Source organism: Macrotis lagotis, chromosome 5 (assembly GCF_037893015.1).
Source record: "Macrotis lagotis isolate mMagLag1 chromosome 5, bilby.v1.9.chrom.fasta, whole genome shotgun sequence".
NCBI lineage: Eukaryota > Metazoa > Chordata > Mammalia > Peramelemorphia > Peramelidae > Macrotis > Macrotis lagotis.
Genome location: NC_133662.1, coordinates 32,751,350 through 32,774,331, shown reverse-complemented (window position 1 = coordinate 32,774,331; position 22,982 = coordinate 32,751,350). Strand labels below are relative to the sequence as shown.

General features: G+C 34.3%; 1 protein-coding gene across 1 annotated transcript in view; it reads right to left on the bottom strand.

The window, feature by feature from the left end:
- Window positions 1-2,764: 2,764 nt before the first annotated feature.
- TFAP2D (transcription factor AP-2 delta) overlaps window positions 2,765-22,982 on the bottom strand; it is an 82,186-nt gene continuing 61,968 nt past the window's right edge. Inside the window, exon 8 of the mRNA XM_074190175.1 lies at window positions 2,765-2,984. Coding sequence (XP_074046276.1) covers window positions 2,765-2,984 — 220 coding nt within the window. The remainder of the gene's footprint in view (window positions 2,985-22,982) is intronic.

The window sequence follows — 22,982 nt, the reverse complement described above, 5'->3', positions numbered from 1 at the left end:
GTCTGTTAATGTTGTACAATTGGTAGATTTTTGACACAAGACATATCTATCAGACATTTGCTTTGTATTCATCATATCAAATGCATATGAAATGTAATATAAAATTTTAACAGAGTTAGCAGATAGGGTAAATTGAAGAATATAGTACTTCTTAATAATCTACATTTACTGGTATTTATAATCATTTATTACACTGAATCATTCATCATTTTTGCTTCATGAGGAAATTGTAAATTCTTTGAATGCCTTTTCTGCATGATAAAAATAACAATTTTTTTACTCTTGAATTGAAATTTGGGGTTGCAGTAGAAAGAATTTGCTTTTTTCCCATTTAACTGGGAAAATCCATTCTTTTTAAAGCCATAATTTTTCCTAGTCAAAAATTAAAGAAAAAAGTGGGAGTGAAGATGGAAAAAAGAGGAAGATAGAATCATACACAATGAAGTCACACAAATGTTTATTTTTGCATTTCTGTATTTAAAACTCCACCCCCACCCCACCTTTTTTTGTGGTAATCCTACAGGCAACTGAGAAGTAAAACCTTTCATTTTGTTGTGTGGCCTATTATCAATGAAAGACTTGAATTGCAAAGGGCTAAATGGCTTTAAGGGCTTTATGTGTCCCTGATGTTGAAAATGCTGATAAATTTCTTCCTAGATTACATCAAGAACCATGAGTGTAGTAGTAGCAGAGCTTCAACTTTTCAAGGAAGCATGGAATGTAGATATAGTGGAGTGAAAAAGACTCTGATTTTGAAATCATAAATCCTGATATTTGTAAATCAATTCTCATAGTACCTGGATCATAGGAAGTGCTTAATGCAATGCTTGTTCCCCTCTCCCAATTTTGAGCCTTGTATGTGTCACTAACTAGCTATCTGACCTTGGTAAAATGGCTCCCTCTGAGTCTCATAGCTGATTAATTTAATTTTCTAAGTTTTCTTTCTTTTCTATTAAATATATACATTTGTCTTTTAATATTTGAATCTATTTTTTATTTTCAGCTAAAATATTTTTTTCCTTTTGCAAGCTTACCTTAATTAAATATTAGAGGTAAGTCACTTAGCCTCTCTGACTCTGCTTCCTTCATCTTTAAAATGGGAGTAATTTTTTTTATTACCTACCTGACAGGATTGTCAAGAAAATCAAATGAGATAATATTAAGTGTTTTGTAACCTTAAAGTGTTGTTTAAATGTAAACTTGTAACTTACTTCACTTCATTGTAACTGTTAAGAGAAGTCCTAAAGAAAAGTGAGTAATCAAGCTAAACTATCTTTTTTAACATTCTGGATACACTGAAATAGATATATATGTATTTATTGACATAAAAATTGTCCCCCATCTTTATTAGAATGGAAATCTACATAATGAAAAGCTAATATGTTATCTATCAGATTATTCTAAAAACCTGGTCTTACCTAAACCAGGAATTTTTCCCCCTATTAACTGACAGATTCTGCCACTGACTTTTGGTGTGCAGTTGACTGAGGAATAGTTTTGAATTTTGTTTTTTGTTTTTGATTTTTCATTTGTTTGAATTAAAGGACAATGAAGATTTAGAAGCAAACTGAAAAAAAGAAAGCATCTTAAAAAGAAAGAGGTATCTCTAAACATTGTATCTACTTTTATGAACACAGAGCTGAATATTTTTGTTTCTGGGAAGGCTCTGCTATGGTATTGTATATATGACTCAGACATTAGGATAGACACAGTAGGGCAACAGTTAGAGAGAGATGATCTTTCATCTTCTTTGAATGATCTTAAATTACCGGGTTACAATGGATATCTAGAGGCCACCTTCTTTCTCCTATATTCTCCTGTCTCTTTGCAGTTGTCTCTGCATTTTCTTTATTGTCTATCACATTTCTGGATACTTGTAGAGAAAGATATATCATAACTATTCATTTCATTTTATACTAACTCCTGAGTATAGGGAGTTGACCTTATCCTTGTCCTTGACCCTAATTGTACTAATTATGGGTGTATTTTCTTGACTTGTTAGGTAATGATGTGAGTAGTGAGAAGAGAGGTTCCTTCTCACTTCAGTGTTATATTGTGTGAATCTCATCTTAAGTTACTGGAAACTCAATTTGGTTTTGGGGCAAGAGAGAAAAGGGGCCTAGATCTCTGGAATTTTAAAAATACCACCAAGGCACTGATTACTGGAGGTGTCACACTTTCAGAAGATGTGCTATAATTACACAGGACAGAAAACATCATGATTTTCCTTTTGCAGGTTTCCAGACCATTTATTGATAGATTGATTGCTGGCTTGGTTTGTTTAATGGAAAGAGGCACTCTTTTGTTACAAGTTTAAACTAAGAGAACTGTTGGAGCCATAAAAGCTGGTGGTGGTTCCCATTTTGGACATGCTTCCTGATCCCTAACTACACATTTGGTTGAGAAAGTGCATCAGTTAGCTTGTGAAAAAGCACATATTGCCTCTCCAAAATCCAGAAGTGCTTAAAACTGTGATGAGGATAATTTGGAACAATAAAATACGTGCACAAAAGGAGTTTATTGCAACATAAAATTAAAAAAAAGGTGACAATTTCATCACACAATTACACTGCTGTTTTCCTTTTTTTTGTTGTTTTTTTTTTGTTTTGTCCTTTTTTTTGTTTCATTTCCTTTTTTTTTTTGTCAGAGGGGTAAGGGAGGGAAGAGATTTGGTCCACTGAAGATTAGTCACCCTCAATGATATATATATTAGAAAAAAATATCAGCAGCAAGACTCTCTGGAAATAGATTCTGTTTGATGTAGCTAGTCTGTCTTTTCTGTTTTGCCCTCTTTCACGGCAGCCTCTGAAGTTTTCCGCAGGGGGGCTTTCTCCGAGTTGGCATGTCCTTGGCCAGAATCTGCTGCTCCTCCATTTTTGTGTGCTGTATGTTTTTCCAGGTAGTTCAGCATTTCACTAAGGACAGTTTGGAAAGTGCTTAGGGCTGCACATATTGCTGGAGTCCCAAAGCCATGAGTGATCAAGCTAGAAATGAAAAGAAAGGAAGAACAGGGTAAGGTGGAAGAATTTTTCAACAGTATGGTAGACAGTAGGTTCCCCTTTTCATCAGAACACATGCAAATCAATAAATATTTATTGATCATTTTACTGATTTTTAAGCACTATATTAGTGACTGTAATAAATAGAATAAAACCTAAAACAGGCACCCTATTCTTGACAAGCTTATGATCTAATTAGAAAACAGAAGGCCAGCTGTTATTTGACAGAAAAATGCAATATTTATCTAGCTACATATTTATCCATTTTTCATTTGAAAAGAAATTAACAAAAAAAATCTTCTCAAACATGGAAAAAGTGAAAATGCTCCTTTAAATTTGAACAGTACCTTGAATTCATATATATATATATGAAATAGCTACAAAATATTAAAACCTTAAGTGTACAGTCTATGGAGGACTTATGGATGCTTAAGATAAAAATCATACTGGTTAAAATATGTATCCATTGCTATCTGCCAACATGAAGGGAATACCCAAACTGATGAAAGCAGATATGGTAATGTGGGTGTGTTTGTGTGTGTTTATGTGTGTGTGTGTTTGTGTGTGTGTATGTAGAACTGTGTTTTATATAGCAAGATATATTAAAATGTATGCATATTTATGTATGGGGCAGATGGGTGAAGCAGTGAATAGAACACTGGACCTAGATCAGGAAAACTCTTTATGAATTCAAATCCAGCCTCAGACACTCACTAGCTGTGTGACCCTGGACAAGTTATTTAACTTTGCCTCAGTGTCTTCATCTATAAAATGAGTTGGAGAAGGAAATCCAATTAGGGTCATAAAAGAGTTGAACAGGACTAAAATTAATTCTTGCTTTCCCTTCCCCACCCCTCCCCATTGATTATTGACTAACTGATATAACCTTCTTACCCACCTTGTGCTCTAAGATGTACTCTATCTGCTAAGTCACAGTGAATTATAGTGGTTTTCATGAGATAGTCTAGTGCCTTTCTAATATGTTAGTTACCTTGCATGTTACTTCTTTCCCCTTAAATAATTTTAAATCATTTTTTAAAGGAAAAGGCCTTAAACTAGGAATTTTAAGATTTAAGACACTTTGATGGATATGATCGTTTTTGGTTAGGATCTCTTTAGGAAATCCTCCCATCTGCAAGACTATCCACAAACAAATACCACATAAGCAGCAGTCTGTGTTTCAGGCCTTCTCTGAATCTACTTAGGAATATGTGTATTTCACTTATACATAACTGCAAAACTTCTCATTATCAGAAGGATGCCATAGCTATATTATATTTTTTTTTTTAGAAAAAAGATGGTCAAATATTTGGGATTGCATAGCGCCAATGTTAGTGAAATGCTAAGTGGAATACAGTCATAGTTTACCCACTTGGGGAGTTATTCAGAGTTAAATGGACATGCCCTTCAGAATGTGGGACCGCTGGTCCCAGTCATATTTTTATTTGGGGATAATGAGTGTAGAACCCCAAATATAATAGGTGGTGAACCTGTATACCAAATAGATTAGTCAAATATCATGAGTTTCAAAGGAAGAAACTCCATGATATGTTGTCTGGTTCAATTTTTAGATCAGGTTCTCTACATCTAAACTAACCTAGAATAAAAATGTCACTCTCAGGACATGTTTGCTTTTTCCTCCTCCTCCTCCTCCTTTCTTCTTCCAGTTGGGCAAGTAATCAATTAATACCATCACTACTGGAAAGTAAAAAATCAGACAATTGTTCTATGACTCCATTCATTATCTCTGTGACTTCTCAGACCAGAACACCCCTCCCTGGCCACCACTTCTCTATAGGTGTTATCTTGTTCTATTACAGAGATTTTTAGCCTTTTTATATAGGAAGTCTGATAAAGAAATAGAACCCTTCTCAGAAACTGTTTGCTAAATAGTTAAAAATAATGCTATATTTAAGTAGAAGATTAGTGAATAAGATAAGATTTGCCAGGAGGTAGTGTTCAAATTCCACTTCTGACAAATATTGACTTTATGAAACTGGACAGATCAACACCTCTCTGGTTTAGTTAACTCCCTTTTTTAAAACTGTAAGTTGCAGAGTAGTTGCTAATTTCCATAGGTTGGTGGAGTTTATCACACTGGAAGTTAATCATACAAATGAAATCAATGATACCGAATAAATACATGCATGCATACATACATACATAAATAAATATATAAATAAAAGGAAATAATTTTCCTGCTAAAAGATAAGCCAGTCTCTACTGATACATTCCCAGTGACTGGAAACTTCTCTAACTATAAAAGCAACTCATTCTATTGTTATGCAACCAAAATTATTATGAACTTCGTATATTGAACTAAAACCTTCTTCTCTGTAACTTTCGTGTAGTTAAAGTTTTCCTCTCTGGAGCCATGGGGGAAACATTATTTTTTCCAGATATCTGAAGATGCAATCTTGTTTCCCTGCTCTGCTACTTCCTAACCATGTGATTCTGGACTAATTAGTAGCTCTTTTTTTATTAATTAAAAAATTCATAATAATGATTATTGTTGATACAAATATATGTAATCTTCTTACTTGTAAAGTGGTCACAACAACTGCACTAAGTATCTCACAATGCTGTTGAGAAGAGAGTCTTTTTGCAGGTGCTACTCATTAAATGTCTTTCGGAATCTTTGCTATTCCTAGTTCCATTCTCTTAACACTGTTCTATTTGTTAAAATACTTGCTGAAATGTGGCACCCAGGATTGATCATAGCACTCAGAATTCTGAGAATTCTTCGAAGTAAAAGATGAGATAATGAGATTATTTTTGGACATTCTGCTTCCATTTAATAGAGTTCAAGGATAAAGCATAAAATGAGCAGAGTCAAGAGAACAACATATACAATAGCAACATTGAAAGACAACCTTTTTTTTTAGGTTTTTGCAAGGCAAATGGGGTTAAGTGCCTTGCCCAAGGCCACACAGCTAGGTAATTATTAAGTGTCTGAAGCCGGATTTGAACTCAAGTACTCCTGACTTCAGAGCTGGTGCCACCCAGCTGCCCCTGACAACCTACTTTTAAAGAATTTTAATCAATGCAATAATTGAAGAGAGGTGATGGACTCAATGTAACATGGGAAATATATTTTTAGACAGACACAATAAAGGGATTTGCTTTGCTTGACTATTATACACATTTGTTACAAGGGGTTCTTGTTTTTCTTTTTTCCCCTTTTAATGGGAAAGATGGTGAGAAGAATAAAAAAATGCTTTTTAATTTTAAAGAGTTCAGAAGAAAATTAAAATGAAAGCAAAAGCTTGTGTAGCTTTTTCAAATTGCTTTAGCATACTGTTATGCCTATATTGATCTTATAGCCAATAAAAATGGCTAAAAGAAGCTTCATGTGACTTTTTCAAGTGATATTTTTTTTAAACCTGAGCATGAAATTTTACATTCAACTGTTTTAGGTTTTATCTAGTTTGATCTATTCCATAATTTCAATTTAGATATTTTAGGCTCTTCATTCTGTTATCCAATGTCGCCTTTCAATTTTCTCTCATGCACAGATTGGTTAAGCCTGTTTAAGTTTCTGAATTTTTTCAAAAAGATGAAAAATTAAGCTAAAAGACAGAACCATAGCCAGGGAAGGTGGCATAGTATATATAGAAAAAAATAAAAATAGATTCAGCACCAAAGATTGGGATAAATCCAGGCTCTAACTTGCTGACCATATGTGACACTGGTCAAGTTTTTACTTAACCTCCTTAGTAGACCCCACTTTCCTTATGTCAGCCTATCAAGGGATGTACATAGTTTCTGAACTCCCTTACAATGTTAAAATATTAAAATCCCCATTTTAATAAATACCTCTTTGAAGTCTTTGATATTGATATCAACCCATTAATCTTTGAGTTTGGTCATATGATTGTAACAAATCTTTTTTCTGTATGTATACATATATATGTGCATGTGCTTATATGTGTGTATTTATATCTATGTATATGCATTTGTATATATATATATATATATATATATATATATATATATATGTATAATTTGTGAATCATTTCAGTCTTGTCTGATTCTTCATGAGCCCATTGAAATTCTCTTGGAAAAGATGTTAGAGTGGTTTGCCATTATCATCTCCAGCTCATTTTTTAACAGAAGTGAAATTGAGGCAAACAGGATGAAGTGGTTTGCCCAGGGTCTCATTACTAATAAATGTCTAAAGCTGGATTTAAGCTCAAGTCTTTCCTGACTTCAAGTCTAGCATATCACTAAGTTGTATATGCATATGCAGAAGCATAAACACAAACATATACAGTACACACACATATATATATACACACATACACACATACATACACACACACACACATATATATATATATACTCATACAAATCTTCACAAAATTACTATGAGTTTTGGTGAAAATCAGACATATGCTTTCTCTGGTCTCTAGTAGTATTAACAAAAATGGAATTTAAGTTAGTTTGACATGATATTTTTAGTCAATCACTGTTGTATCCTAGAATGATCACTACTTTTTTTTCCTTCAGTTCTCACAGTTTTAATTATCAGAAATGTATATCAAATTCAGTACATTACTTGGTCTTCTACTGTCTAGCTCTCCTCCTTTCCCCTCCTCAAAGAATACCAAGAATTTTTTAGTACTCTAGAATGTATTGCATCAAAGTTAGGTGAGAAACTCTTTTTTAGTTGATAAATGCTCTCTTCCTTCTTCCTCACTCACCTTAGATTGCAGTTCCCTCTTAATCATATTTGTTCTACCTTTTTTAGTCTGATAGTCAATAGTTTTGACAAAGGGAAAGTCTTTTTCATGTCTTTGTATTCCTAGCACTTAGCAAGGCCTGACATGGTGTAACAAGGTGTAAAAGAGCGTTTATTGATTGACTGACAGAGAAAACAGAAGGAAGATATGAGTTGAAATGGATTGACTATAAAAGTCCCATTACTAAGATTCTAATAAAGATAAACTTAAATGGACTTGCAGAGATGATTTTTAAAACATCATGGATGGGATGTAGACACAAATACTATATGAATTTTCAAACACAATATATTTCTATTAAGAGACTTTATCTTGGACTTATAAAATAATTTAAGCTGTGGCATAAGGTTATCTAACAGAAAAATGAATCTGGTCTTGGAGTGAGAAAGACCTGGGTTAATATTCTGACTCAACACATACTGGACCTCTTAACTTGGTAATGCCTTAAGAATTTAATTAAATAAAGAACTAAATTCCTAAGAATTTAAGTTGCAGAATCTTTGTTGCTGATCTTTGTTGATAGGGGGACACTTTTGGGGTAGCTAGGTGGCTCAGTGGATAGAGCACCAGCCCTGGAGACAGGAGGACCTGAGTTCAAATCTGGCCTCAGACACTTAATAATCACCTAGCTATGTGACCTTGAACAAGTCACTTAGCCCCATTGCTTTCCAGAAACCAAAAAAAAAAATGAAATAAAATAAAATAAGTTAGGGGGAAACTTTCTTCCTGGGGGTTTCCTGCATTATAGAAATTAGAAGTTTAAACCAAAAGAAATTCAGTTGACTGTGGACTTTCTGCACAAGATTCAGACTTCAGAATATTATCTTTGAGTATAGTGAAACAAGGATTTGGCCTGTGATTTTACTGATATGGAAAACTCTCATTATGAAATCCCTCTATCAATCTTAGAGATTTCCCTAGGTTTCTAAGACTTTATATGATTGGCGTAAAGTCACATAGGAAGGATGCTGTGGGGACTAAACTTGAAGTCAAGTAATCCTGGCTCTGAAGTCAGCTCTCTATTTTATATGTCACATTGCCTTTTACAAGGCATTGCATTGAAATACAGTGTTATAGAAATTCAGCTAATTTTGTCTTCTTAGCTACTTATGTCATAGACATCTGAAGGTGGTTCTGATTTCTGCAGGGCTATGTTAGTGTGCTAGCTCTGGCAGCATAAAAAAAGCCCAGGTTCAGGTCCAATGATTCTTTCTGTTTCTTTTAGGTGACTTACTTTGATAATATGGGAAATCATTATATTTCAAAAATCATTTGGAAATCATCATTATCAGAAAGTTGTCCAATGGGGAAGTGAATTATTTGGTTGTATTGCTCAGTAAGGCTTAGTGGGATCATGACATGCAAAGGTAGAGTCAATATGGTATAGTGGGTAGAACACCATACCTGGAGTCAGAATGACAAATCTCAAGCTGTAAAGGACCTTGAAAATCATCAATTTCCCTTGTTTTACAGGGGAATAGATCACATATAAGTATATTGGATACAAAAGATCTTTTAAATCATGTCTGTATAAAATTAAATAAAACCAAATCTATTGAAACACAGGAAGAGAACTTTAGCCTTATTGGATAACTTGTTATAGATATCTTCTAAATACTGTAATAAAATCAGTGTTCAAATATTCACATGAATTGAGGTGAATATTAGCACAGATAATCTCATTCCCATCTCTGATATTTATTACCTCAGTAAATTTGAGTGAGTTACATACATATATATGTATATATGTTTGTGTGTTTGTGTGTGTGTATATACACATACATACATACATACATATGTGTATATACTTAGATACAACCATATCCCTGGAACTCATTTTTCTAATCCATCAAAATAAGGGGCTTATATAAAATGACCTCTTAGTTCTCTTTCAGATCTTTCTGTCTCTGTTTGTCTCTTCTCTCTCTCTCTCTCTCTCTCTGCCCCCCATCTCTTTCTCAGTCTTTGTCTCTCTCTCAATCTTTGTCTCTGTCTGGCTCTCTCTTCTCTCTCTCTCAGTCTTTGTCTCTCTCTCTGTCTTTGTTTCCCTGTCTCTCTGTCTTGGTCTCTCTGTTTCTGTCTGTCTCTGTCTATATCTGTTTCTCTGTCTTTCTGTCTCTGACTCTCTCTCTGTCTCTGTCTGTCTGTCTGTCTCCACCCCCCCCCACACACACACTCTCTGTTTCTCCAGAAACATTTCATGTTCTACATACCTCCACTGAAAGCAAATTTTACCAAAGACAAATTTGACCTCAGAGATGGTGGGTTTGAAGAAGGGAGTGAGGAAGAAGGCTGGTACATGGTTCAAAAAGATGTAGGAACCAGGGATAGAGAAAAAAGTAAGAGGAGGATCGTGTGGGGATCAGGGGACACACAGTTTTCATTTCTTGATTGTGTTGGACAAGACTTGGAGACCAACCTGGGATGTAGAATTTGACTAGAAATTCACAAAATAGATACTTAGAAATAAAGTATTTAATATTCTTCTCAACTCAGGTTAAGAGCAGAGGTCTAGAAGGGAGGACACTAATCCAATAACACAGGAGTAGCACAAAGAAAGCACTATTTTGATTTTAGTTCTGATGAATGATAAAAGTGATAAAAGGAGTTATAGACCAAGGTAAATGGGCAGTGGATAATGTTCTGGGCTAGGAGTCAGGGAGACTTATTTAACCACAGACAATACCACATTTCTGAGTAAGTCACTTAATGTTTGTCTCATCTTTAAGAAGAACTAGAGAAGGAAATGGCAAACTTCTGCAGTAACTTTGCCAAGAAAACCCCAAATGGGGCCATCAAGATTTGGACTCACTGTACAACAGCAGCAGACCAAGGCACATAGATATAAAAATCCACAATTCTATATTGACAGATTTGTGAGATTTGGTTAAATTAAATAAGGTTAGTCACTTCTGGTTGGTAGATTTGCTTTTTGCTTTTAATACAAAAAAGCATTGCTCCTAATTTTTCTTTCTGTTCTCTTTCGTTGCCTGTCAATTCCAGTTCATTGATTTCATTTTCTTCTTATTAATGTCACACCAAGGAGTAGGAAAGCCCTGACAAATTATGGAAAGCAATAAAAAAAACCTCCTGAGAAATTCCAGATGAACTATATTTTATGACAGCTTATATTTTTACAGAGAATATGATTTACATTTAACAGTCCTTTTTCTTTGGTTATTACTTTTATAAATATGGTACTCATCCATTTAATTTTGATTCCCTAAACATCTTTTATCTTGTGCTTCATTGGCTTGATACAAGAATAGTAAGAATCTATTCTGTAATCAAGGATACCTTCTATTTTCTGGTTTGTTACAGGAGGAGTTCACTTTTTCCTAAGTTGTGGATGAGATCGATGTTAGAGTGAGGTGACTAAACCAGTTACTTACTGGTTTAGGTACTTTCTATGCAACTATGTGTTCTCAGTTTATTTCTCTTTTTTGTGTGTAAAATGGATTTCTCACCTCTTTTGGACCAGGTAAATTAATTGAAGTAATATTCATAACACTTTTGACATATTTTAAGAGAAATCATCATAATAGTAGAAAGTAAATAACGTATATATTTGGTTTCAAAATGCTTTCATAAGCAGACATTATGTGTAGGTAAATAGATACAAGGAAACTTGAGTTAATAAGAGAATCTATGTCTGTATTTCCTGTAATGAAAAGGTTTGAGCATCAGAAGAGCCAACCACTTTATAAATTGTCTTTATGTATAAAGTACTTTGAAACTGTGCAAATGTTACATTGGGTAATATCCAATTTGAATAATTAGTGCAACATTCATCAGATAACAGTACTTATACTTTTACTTTGGATTCAAGAAAGCAAATCTATTTTTAAAATATTTGAAAAATAATCTTAAAAAAGTGAGCCCCTGTTTGCTTAATTGTGGGGTTGTGGTTTTTGAGAGACTGCAGTTTTTTTAAAAAAAAATTTATTGTCATTTTATTTATAAACTTTTTCCCCATTATATTTCATCTCTTTCCTTTCACATTGAGAAGACTGCAGTTTTTTGTTGTTGTTGTTTTTTAGGTTTTTGCAAGGCAAATGGGGTTAAGTGGCTTGCCCAAGGCCACACAGCTAGATAATTATAAAGAGTTTGAGACCTGATTTGAACCCAGGTACTCCTGACTCCAGGGCTGGTGCTTTATCCACTGCACCACCTAGCCTCCCAAGCCTGCAGTTTTGAGAACTGTCTCTGTTATATGTACGGAACAATGAATCTCTGTGTGGATGTTACATTAGTATGCCCAATGATACAAACAATTTTGGTGACTGATTCTCATTTTTTTTTTTATTGGGGAAACAGTTAAGAGATTTGTCCAAGGTCACACAGCTAAAGGGCATATTTGGACTCAGGTCCTCTTGACTCCAGGAAAGATGCTCTATTCACTGTACCACCTAGCTGCCCCTGATTCTCATCTTTAAGAACAAATCAACTGGGGCGGCTATGTGGCACAGTGAATAGAGCACCAGCCTTGTAGTGAATAGAGCACCAGCCCTGGAATCAGGAGTACGTGGGTTCAAATCCGACCTCAGACACTTAATAATTAGCTAGCTGTGTGGCCTTGGGCAAGCCACTTAACCCCATTGCCTTGAAAAATCTAAAAAAGAAAAACCAAATCAACTGAGTGATGAACTTTGTAGCCTATTTAGATGGAGGGATCAAAGTGAATTCATAGTCATAGTTGAAAAACTGGTAGGAGCATAAGTCATCTAGTTCAATCTCATTATTATTTTTTTTTAGGTTTTTGCTAGGCAATGGGGGTTAAGTGGCTTACCCAAGGCCACACGGCTAGGTAATTATTAAGTGTCTGAGGTCAAATTTGAACTCAGGTACTCCTGACTCCAGGGCTGGTGCTCTATCCACTTCGCCACCTAGCTGGCCCAATCTCATTATTTTTCAGAAAACAAAGTGAGGTCCAGAAAGGGGGAAGTACTTTGTTTAAATAGGTAATAAGTTAATATAAGAGGTAAGAGACAACTGGAATTTGAACCTAGGTCTTACTTCTGCAAAGTCAACATGCTTTCTGCCAGCTATAATATGTTGCTTTTTTGAATTGGTGTTGGAGTTAGGAGAGCTGTTTTGACATAGTACCCATTTATTTATGGACATGGCACTTTGAAAATTGCTAAAATATTAGATATGTTGGTGGGTGCTATGCTGTTTATACTCAACAGCAATTTATATAATTTGAATGATTCATTTATTAGCCATCTGATAAAGGTACTATTGACTTTTACTTTGCATCTGAGAAAAACAAGTCTGTCCTTAAAATACTTTTAACCATATTGCTTATGCAGATGCAACTGTCACCTCAGATTCTCAATGGAATTAGAAAAGAATGGAAAGAGGAATAATACACCTGCTGGAGAAGAAAACTAATAATGACATATAAGTGTGCCCTATAGTGTAAAGAGGCTGTGCCCTGAAGTGCCAACAAATCCTGAGGAGAAGATTGCTCTTCCCTGAAGGAATAGTTTTCTCATCTATAAAATGAAGAGGTTGGGTCAGGTGACCTTTGAGATCCCTTTCAGCTTTAAATCTATAATCCTATGAACCTTAATTAGATCCTGCTTTGATCTTAAGACAATACCACAACTTTGGAAAAGGGAGTGAAAAATACTCTAAGTAGGGGCAGCTAAGTGGTGCAGTGGATAGAACACCAGCTTTGGAGTCAGGAGGACCTGAATTCAAATCCGACCTCATAAACTTATTAATTACCTAGCTGTGTGACAGTAGGCAAGTCACTTAACCCCATTGCCTTCAGTAAATAAAATTTAAAAAAATACTCTTAAGTAGAGCAAGAGAGGTCTTAAATTATTTTGGATAACATGAAATCTATGACCCCCTTCTCAGATTGTTGCCCACATTCACAGTTGAGGGAGATACAAAATTTCCTTTTGTTTAAAGATTTTATTTGAGTTTTACAATTTTCCCCTATTCTTGCTTCCTCCCCTCCCCTTAGAAGGCTGTCTGTTAGTCTTTACATTATTTCCATGGGAATTACCAAATTTTAATAAGAGGTAACTGAAACTAAAGATGGCAATTTTTCTGCCCAAGTTTATGGACCCCCCTGATATCGATCCATGGACACCTTGGAGTTCCATGAATCTAAGATTAAGAATCTTTGATATAGGGGCAGCTAGGTGGCGCAGTGGATAGAGCACCAGCCCTGAAGTCAGGAGTACCTGAGTTTAAATCTGACCTCAGACACTTAATAATTACCTAGCCGTGTGGCCTTGGGCAAGCCACTTAACCCCATTGCCTTGCAAAAAAAAAAAAAAACTAACTAAAAAAAAAAGAATCTTTGATATGGCTAAACTTCCCATCAAAAAAGAGGCAGGACCAATGGTAATGCTCACCTGCAGGGAAGGTTCTATAATTATGTTCTTTAAATTCAGACTCAAGGTTATGAGTAAAGCAACTCAGCCCTTATGGCATAATTTAAACTTATTCTATCATAATATCAAACTTCCACTTAAAAACAACTTGTAATTTTAGACATCGTGGTTTTCATTTTAAAGTTTCTGGGAGTGCTTACCTTCTTAATCAACCCAAGAATGGAGAGCCTGTGATCCAGAACTTACCTGTGTTTATAAATAAACCCCAGACTTGCTACTCAGTACATAATTCATTTTATATAATGAAAGGGTCTTCCCTTTGACATAAGAGGCCAAAATTATCATTCCTTTTCCCTATTCTATAAATTTTTCTTTATTTAATGAGCTTTGTTAAAGGATTATGGCATACTTCCATAAAGTTGTTTCAAGGTTATTGCTGATTTTCTTTTTGAGTACATTTTATTATATATTCAAGCAAATTGTTTATTAACACTTTAAATTAAATCATTAAAACTATTGAATTAACTTTCTGCAACATATCTGCTAGTAAATTCCTGTGATTCCTCAACATACCTGCATTTCTTTCATACTGATCTTGTACAGTTACACTGTTTCTTTGCCATGTACTAATGAATGCATTAATAATTTAAAATGAAATGGAAGGGCAACTAGGTGGCACAGTAGATAAAGCACTGGCCCTAGAGTCAGGAGGACCTGAGTTCAAATCCAACCTCAGACACTTAATAATTGCCTAGCTGTGTGACCTTAGGCAAGTCACTTAATCCCATTGCCTTGTTAAAAAAACATGAAATGGAAGTTCTATCAGGACTTTCCACTGGACATTGTGTCATACAGTTATATTTGCCATACCTGGTGGAATTTTTTATACCCACTTTTGGAGGTGGTAGTATAAATGGGCTGAGAAAAATATCTACAAAACAGAAAAAAAATCAAGAACATGTGGTTCAGTTTTTACATTTATATCAGTTGATCTTGTCTACTTGCTGTGGGCAATTGATTTAAAGATAAACCTTTTTAATAATTAAACTAAAATGTGCCAATAATATCCTTATATAGTATTTTGGTTATTTTTATATCAATCTAATGAGTTTTTGTCACTGACCAGCCTTCAATTGCAAGTACTATGTAATAATACCATATCAGAAGAGCTATCCTCTATTTCTCTAATGGATTGTCTGGTCATATGTACAACTGTAGTTGAAAGCTCAAATCACAAAGTTTTAAATGATTATCAATAAAATGGTTACCATAAAATGCAAGAGAGAGAAGAAGAAAAAACCCAACCAAACAAACTTTGCAGTGGTGCAAAGAAAGGAAGCTGTAGCAGGTGTCCTGGGAATGTTTGGGGGAATGCTTTTAGCAGCTCCTATTAGGGTAACTTCTTTTAGAACGAATGGACTGGGATTCATTTAGGCCCCTCATTACTGTGAAGATGCACAGTACTTAGGGATAAGTCAGCAAGCCATGTTCTCTATGCCATGGGAAAGAATAAAAAGCTCTGCTCTCCTTCCTTTCTACTCTCCCAGCCTTATCATAGTCTATGCTGGTAGACTGTATAGGGAAAAGGAGAAAAGCAGGGCAAAAGGAAATCCTGCCAGATTTCTATAAGGACAGATATGTGGTTAGTGGATAGAGTGCATTGTTAGGAGTCAGGAAGACTCCTCTTAACTCTCAATTTCCTTGTCTAAAATGATCTGGAGAAGGACATGGCAAACCACTCCAGGATCTGTCAAGAAAGCCCCAAATGGGATCACAAAGACGAAAGACAACTGAACCACAGATTTCACAATTCCAAAGTTGTGACATTGAATTATTATTTAAAAGGGTGCCTAATTAATTTAATAAAGCCAAAGATTTAGAGCAAGAGAGAACCCCAGAGGCCATTTAATGAAATCCAATGATTTCATTTTACAGACTTGGAAACTGTTCCTTTAAGGCCCAGAACCTACCCCTTTCCTCCCAAGAAGAGCCAGTGTTAATGCTTACCTGAGAGTAAGTATATTCTATGTACACTTAAATCTTCATTGTTAGTTCACCTCTCCCATGAGTAGTGTTCTTTTCCCCTTTCCATCCCTCTGTAAACCCACTGAAAAACTAAAGGAGCAGTAGCATCTACAAATGTAAAATGATAAAACTAGCAAAAAACATACTGGATCAGAAGTTAGAGAATCTGGGTTCAAATATCAGTTCACTTGCTTGCTTCATCCATGTAGTATAGCATCTCCTTGTACAGAAAGAAAACTAAGAACCAGAAACATTAAATGATTTGACCAAAGAAGGATCTAGTAAGTATCAGCCATGGAATAAGAACACTGACTCCTAAGCCACTTTATCCACTCTGCACATGTTCAGATCATCTAGGTATGATGCTTTAGTGATCAAAGTCAAAATGATGGCTAAATCTGCTTGCATCATGCCTTTCTAAGTAAGGTTTTTCCAGTTCATTCTGTCTCTTTACTAGTACTCTTCCTTCTATAGCACTCTCTCCCTGTACCCTCTCCCATACCAAAAAGCCCAGAATCTAAGATCCTTTGAGGGCCTTTCTTATTTAGTTGAGTAATACAATTATTTTATTAAATCAGTGAAGATAAAGAACTTTAAAAAAAAAACCAAACTCCTTTCCTGGTATCCCTGATTTGTGATTCCTGATTTTTACAATAAAGCAATAGATCTTTAATATTAAAAAGTCAGAATATGGAAATATGCTAAACATTACTGTACATATATGTATATATATATAACCTTTATCAGATTATTCTCTGTCTTGTGGAGAGGGAAGGAAAGAAAGGGAGGTGGAAAAATGTGGAACTCAAAATCTTAAAAAAAAGAATGTTGAAAACTATTTTCACATGTAATTGGAAAAAATAAAATTTAAATTTAAAATTAAATTAAATTAAAACAAATTTAAAATAAATAAACAATAAAAATATCATGGAAAAATTAATAAGTCAGTCCCCAATTTAGGTCCTATACACAGAACTCATTTTTTTTTAGTATTTTGCAAGCCAAATGGTGCTAAAGTGACTTGCTCAAGGCCACACAGCTAGATAATTATTAAGTGTCTGAGACCAGATTTGAACTCAGGTACTCCTGACTCCAGGGCCAGTGCTCTATTCACTTAGCCACCCCCAGAACCCACTTTTGATCCAATCTGATTCTGTTAGAATTATTTCCCTACCATACACTCCAGTGATCTTTTACTTGCAATATCAAATGGCTTTTTCTCAATTCTTGTCCTCCTTGACTTTCTGAGGAAAGTGACTTACTGCTGACCATTCTTACTACCACAACAATCCCTACTTCCTCACATTTAAGTTTTCTACCTATTCTCCCTTCTAGTGATTGCTTCTCCTCAGTGAGTCCTTTCCCTAGTTAAATCTTCCTTACAGAGTGAAATTTTTCACTGAAATTTTGTCCTTGGCTTTCTCCTTAATTACACACACACACACACACACACACACACACACTTTTAACAATCTCATCTATTCCCTCAGCTTAAATTATTATCCCTACCCACTTGATTGACCATCAAGTCATTTTGACTATTACAAAAATTAAAAATAAAGGGCATATGAAGAAAGATGTTATCTGCTGATAAAAGTATTTATGAAATAATTTATATATATACATACATATATATATACATACATATATATATATATGTATACTATGTGTATAATAGGAGCCATCTCTAGAGTAGGGAAGGTGGGAGGGAAAGAATAAAAACAATAATTTTGTTGTATATTTAGAGGAAATAGCAATTTGTGCATGGTAGATTTACAGTTCTATGTTCAATCATCTTATAGTAATATTTTTTGTTCCATGAATTAACAATAAAATAAAATAAAATAAAAACAGTATATATTTCCACCACTAATCATTATCCAAAGTTTCTTTACTTTCTCTTCCCTTTTCCTTCTCTTTGCTTGGATAGCCTTCTATAACCTCAAATTCAATATATTTTTAATGGGAATTATTGGGAATGAGAATTAATTGGAAAATTACTGAACAAGTTAGGGTATATGAATACAATGGAATACTATTGCACTAAAAGAAATGATAAGCAGGTGAATTTTGGAGAAATCTGGAAAGAACTGATGCTTACTGAGGTAAGCAGAATCAAGAGATCATAGGACACACTAATAAGCAACCCCATGCAATGATCAACTATTATTGATTAGCTCTTCTCAACAATATAATCCAAGACAATTCCAAAAGGCTCATGAATACAATCCAAGACAATTTCAAATACAATCCAAGACAATTACAAAACACTCATGATGGAAAATGCTATCCACATTTAGAAAAATAACTATGGAGTCCGAATCATTCTGAAGCATATTATTCAACTTTTTCATGATTTTTCCTTTTTTGTTTTATTTCTTCTTTCACAACATGACTAATATGGAAATGTTTCCATGATTTCATACATATTAAATATATCAGATTACTTGCCACAGGGAAAGGAGAGTGAAAAAATAGAGAGAGAAAAATTGGAATCTCAAAATGTTATAAAAATGAATGTTGAAGACTGTCTTTAAAAGTAATTGAGCAAAACTATTTATAAAAAAATAGAATAAAATGAACCTTATCATTTTTCTATCAAAGCCTTCTCCTCACAAGTTTTCTGTCTTTTGATGGCATCTACCCCCATCAAATCAGCTGTCACATCTTATTTATTCCATTTCCAATATAGTTATCCCTTCCACATTGAAATTTTCACAATCATGGTTTCATCATATCAAGAACTGACATAAAATATTAAATGGGAATTTTGGAGGAGTTTTGAAGAAGCCATGTTTAACACATGTAAGTCAGTAGATTCTATAATCAAACACTTAACCCAAAATTTACAATAATGTACTTTAAACATTCCATAAAAGAAAAAGAAAAAAAATTCAAAATTTTCTGGTATAAAAGGAGGGCCCAAAATTTTTATGTGGATTTTCCAGATGGTAGGGACACTGTGCTCCTAACTACTGGGTTGTGGAAGGAATAGCTGTATAATCTGTAGCTATCTTTTGCTCTTTTTGCACCACTAACACCATAGTTCAAGTCCTCATCAACATTTGCCTAGACAACAACTACAATATTGATGCAGTTTCCTTACTGACCACCCTGCTTCTAGATTTTCCACCTGTCTAATCCATCTATGAAAGATAATAAAGTGATATTCCTAATTCTTAGTTGTTACTGAATTACCAACCTACTCAAAAATTTCAATTATCCATTACCTACAGTATCAAGTGAAAATTATTATGTCTTTCAAGTATTTCCAAATTTGCATCCATCTATCTTCCCACTTTTATTTCATTCTATTTTCCTTCATGTTACAGTGAAAAAATAGAACTCTCGCTCCTCCCTGATGTCATTCTGCCCTCTACCACCTCTGTGCATTTGATTAGGACACATTCAAACCACATTTACATCTCTTGAAATTATTCTGTTCCTTATAGGTCTAGCGTCTCCTTGAAACCTTCCATGTTCTTTAACTGAAGACAATTTTGTTATTTTCATATTTGGCATCAGACTTTGTCTAGAACCCTTTTCCCTTTACCATTTTCACATTTTGTTTTGAATTATACTTATTTTTAATACATTTTATTACCCTAGTAGTTTTTAAACTACCTGGGTGCTATGTCACTTTTCATCTCTGCATTCTCAAAAATATGAAATAATTTCTTGATAAAGGTAACACTCTGAGACTAAAAAATTCAGAAAAGATGTGAAAGTGAATTGGTAAGAGATTTTCCTCATGTGAGGATTCCCTATATCGATGAAATCAAAGATCTGGTTCAAGGATTATGTTTAATTTTCTTTAATTTTAACACATGTTTCATATATTTATGGAAAAAGTCCTCTCTTGCTTTGAGGAGAGTGGCAAGTGATTTATCATATAATTTATAAAATTTATAGACCTAAATCATTATATAATTACTAAATGGTAATGATGATGACAATGATGATGATGATGTTGATTAATTCCTTCAGCAGTAATAACAGTGCAGTAAAGTTGGGCAAAATGTCAAATGCAATAGAAAAAAGAAAGTCCTTTTTAAAAATGTGATATAACTATTATAGTAGTGTTTTACATGATTACACATTTTTGATCTATATCAAATAACTTGCTTTCTCAATGAATGGGAGTGGTGTGGGAAGAAGAAGAAGAATTTAGCACTCAAAAATTTAAAAATGAATGTTTTTACGTGGAACTGGGGAAAATAAAGTAATGTTAATATGATAATCTATCATCTCAGTTCAGATGCTCTGTTTCTGCTTATGCTCTTTAGAAAGTTTGTCTTCTTAACATGAAAAAGGTAAGGAAAATACAGAAGAAATACCTTCAAAATGCTTTAATAAATAAGAAATAGGAAAGCTTAATAACTTCCATAGACCTACTCATTTTATAGATGGAAAAACTGAAAGGCAGAAAGATGAAAGTAGAATTGACATTTGAACCTAGGTCTTTTGACTCAAGAGCTAATATTATTTTCCCCAAATCACAATATTTTACCCTATAGAATATAGACTCCCTGAGAGCTGACATAATTTAATTTTTATTGTATCCCCAGAATCTAGTTCAGAGTCTGTAGGAAATACTTCATAAATTTTTGTAGATTGATTGGGTCTAGCTTTCTAGACTTCCAGGGTAGTATTTGTCTGTATGTAAAGTGCTTCTCTAAACAGCTTTATTCAAATTCAAGGTGGAGGAAACATGAAAATTATGTAAAAGTATTATTAGCCAACCCTGTTCCCACTTTATATATTTCATAAAATAAAAATTTCATATATCTAGTTATAAAAAAGGTGTGAAGTATGTCAACATTTTATAGGTGTAGGTCTGCAGTCTGGAGTGGGGCAAAGCTGCCACCAGGTTCAGGTCTTCTGAATTGAAAGAGCCTCTTGAGGACTGACCTCACAAATTGGAACCAATAAATGGGGGTTACATTGAGGGGAATACCTTGTTTCTGTTGTATTTACTCCAGCCCCTGCTGCATCTTATGCATGTAAGTAGTCACTTAATATTCTTGACTTGTTGCCATGCATTATTTTTTCATCATATTTTTGATAGAATTAAGGTGTTATTTAAAGGAGTCTGTGTATGTGTGTGTGTGTGTGTGTGTGTGTGTGTGTGTGTGTGTGTGTGTGTGTGTGTGATGTGTGCACACAAGGGGTGGAGAGAGGTTCTTCTTTCTTTCCAAAAATTACTGTCTCAGATGGCCACTGGTTAAAAGCCTGACTAATAGCAGCATTTTTCCTTAATTTTTTTGGAGGGGAACTGGTTTTATTTTTGTATTTGGATAACACAATCACTTTTAGACTTTTTTTAACAAGAAAAAATTTCTTTTGAGGTCTAAGTTAGGAAGATTCTCATAACATTTAATAATTTTTTCCCCTCAAAGTCCAGGTCTATTTTATTTGGGGGAATAGTGGTCCAGACTTGTATAAGACTCATCTGCTGTGGAAACTCCTACTACATACAACTTATCAATTCCTTTCTAAGTTATCATCTTAGAGTAATGGATTCTTGACCTTTTTTGTCTTGCATAGATTCCCTTGGTAGTCTGGTGAAGCCTCTGGATCCCTTCTCAGAATAATATTCCTCAGGGAGGACTGGAATCTTGTGATGCCCTGTCCAATACAATACTGATGCAGTTTTATCATAAATATGGTTAAGTCCTTAGAACATAGAAATCACTTACTAAAGGTGTTCAACCATTAAACCATTTCTATTTTGTGGGGAGCATTGAGACATCACAAAGATGCCATTCTCTCTGCCACCATATTCTTCTGATTATATTACACTAAAAGAGTGTACCAAGAATGGTAATAGTGATTATTTTTCCTTTTCAATCAGTCAATGAAGCAATCAGCCAACAAGGATGTAAGTACTTACTATGTATCAGGCAAAATGTTAGATGCTAGTGATACTAAGATAAAGACAAACAGTCAATGTTCTCAAGGAGCTTTCATCATTCATTCATTCATTTATTTAATAAGCAACTACTTTGTTCAAGGCACTAAGTTATTTGGGAAGGGATGACAGGGAAAAATCTGTGATCTACAAAGGGACCTTTCAGTTTAGAAATCCTATTCATTGAAGTTAATAGACATGATCTTTAACTTAGAGGCTTAGAGAGTTTCTGGGGACCATGAAACTTTTCCCTATCTCTCCAAATTCTAATGCTCTTGAGCTCTATTTATTTTCATACATATTTGTTATCTCTCCCATTTCACTGTGACAAGTTAATTGTGAGCAAATATTATTATTATTATTTTGTGCTTGCATGCAGAATACCCAGCACATAATAACTGCTTAATAAAGATTTGTTGAATGATTGATGTGATAGGCTCACAACTAATACTTGTCAGAGATAAGATATGAGCCACTGTCTTCCTATCTCAAACCCAATCCTATATTCAATATATTCCATAGGTATTAAAGAGAGGAACTGGGACTAGAGTTATGATATAAGAATTCCCAGGTGCAGTAAGAACTTCTACCAACTATAACAGCTTGAGAGAAGTTAAATGAATTATCCAGAGTCATACAGTCAGCATGAATCAGAGGTTGGACTTTAACCCAGGTTTTTCTGCCATTGAATCTTGCTATCTATTACTAGTCAAACTGCCTAGAGATTCAGTTAAAGGAAGACACAATCTCTAAGCCTGAAAAATCTACAATCTAATAAGAGAGATAGTGCTTATATACAAATTAGAGGGTGGGAAATGGATAAGGAAAGTGCAAAATACTCTAAGAAAGTGAGGGAGTTCACTTAGAACCTGCAGCATGAAGAATTGGTAGATACAACTTCTTTGTTTGATAGCTAATAAAGTTATTGAGATAATGTTTCCCAGTTCTGAAA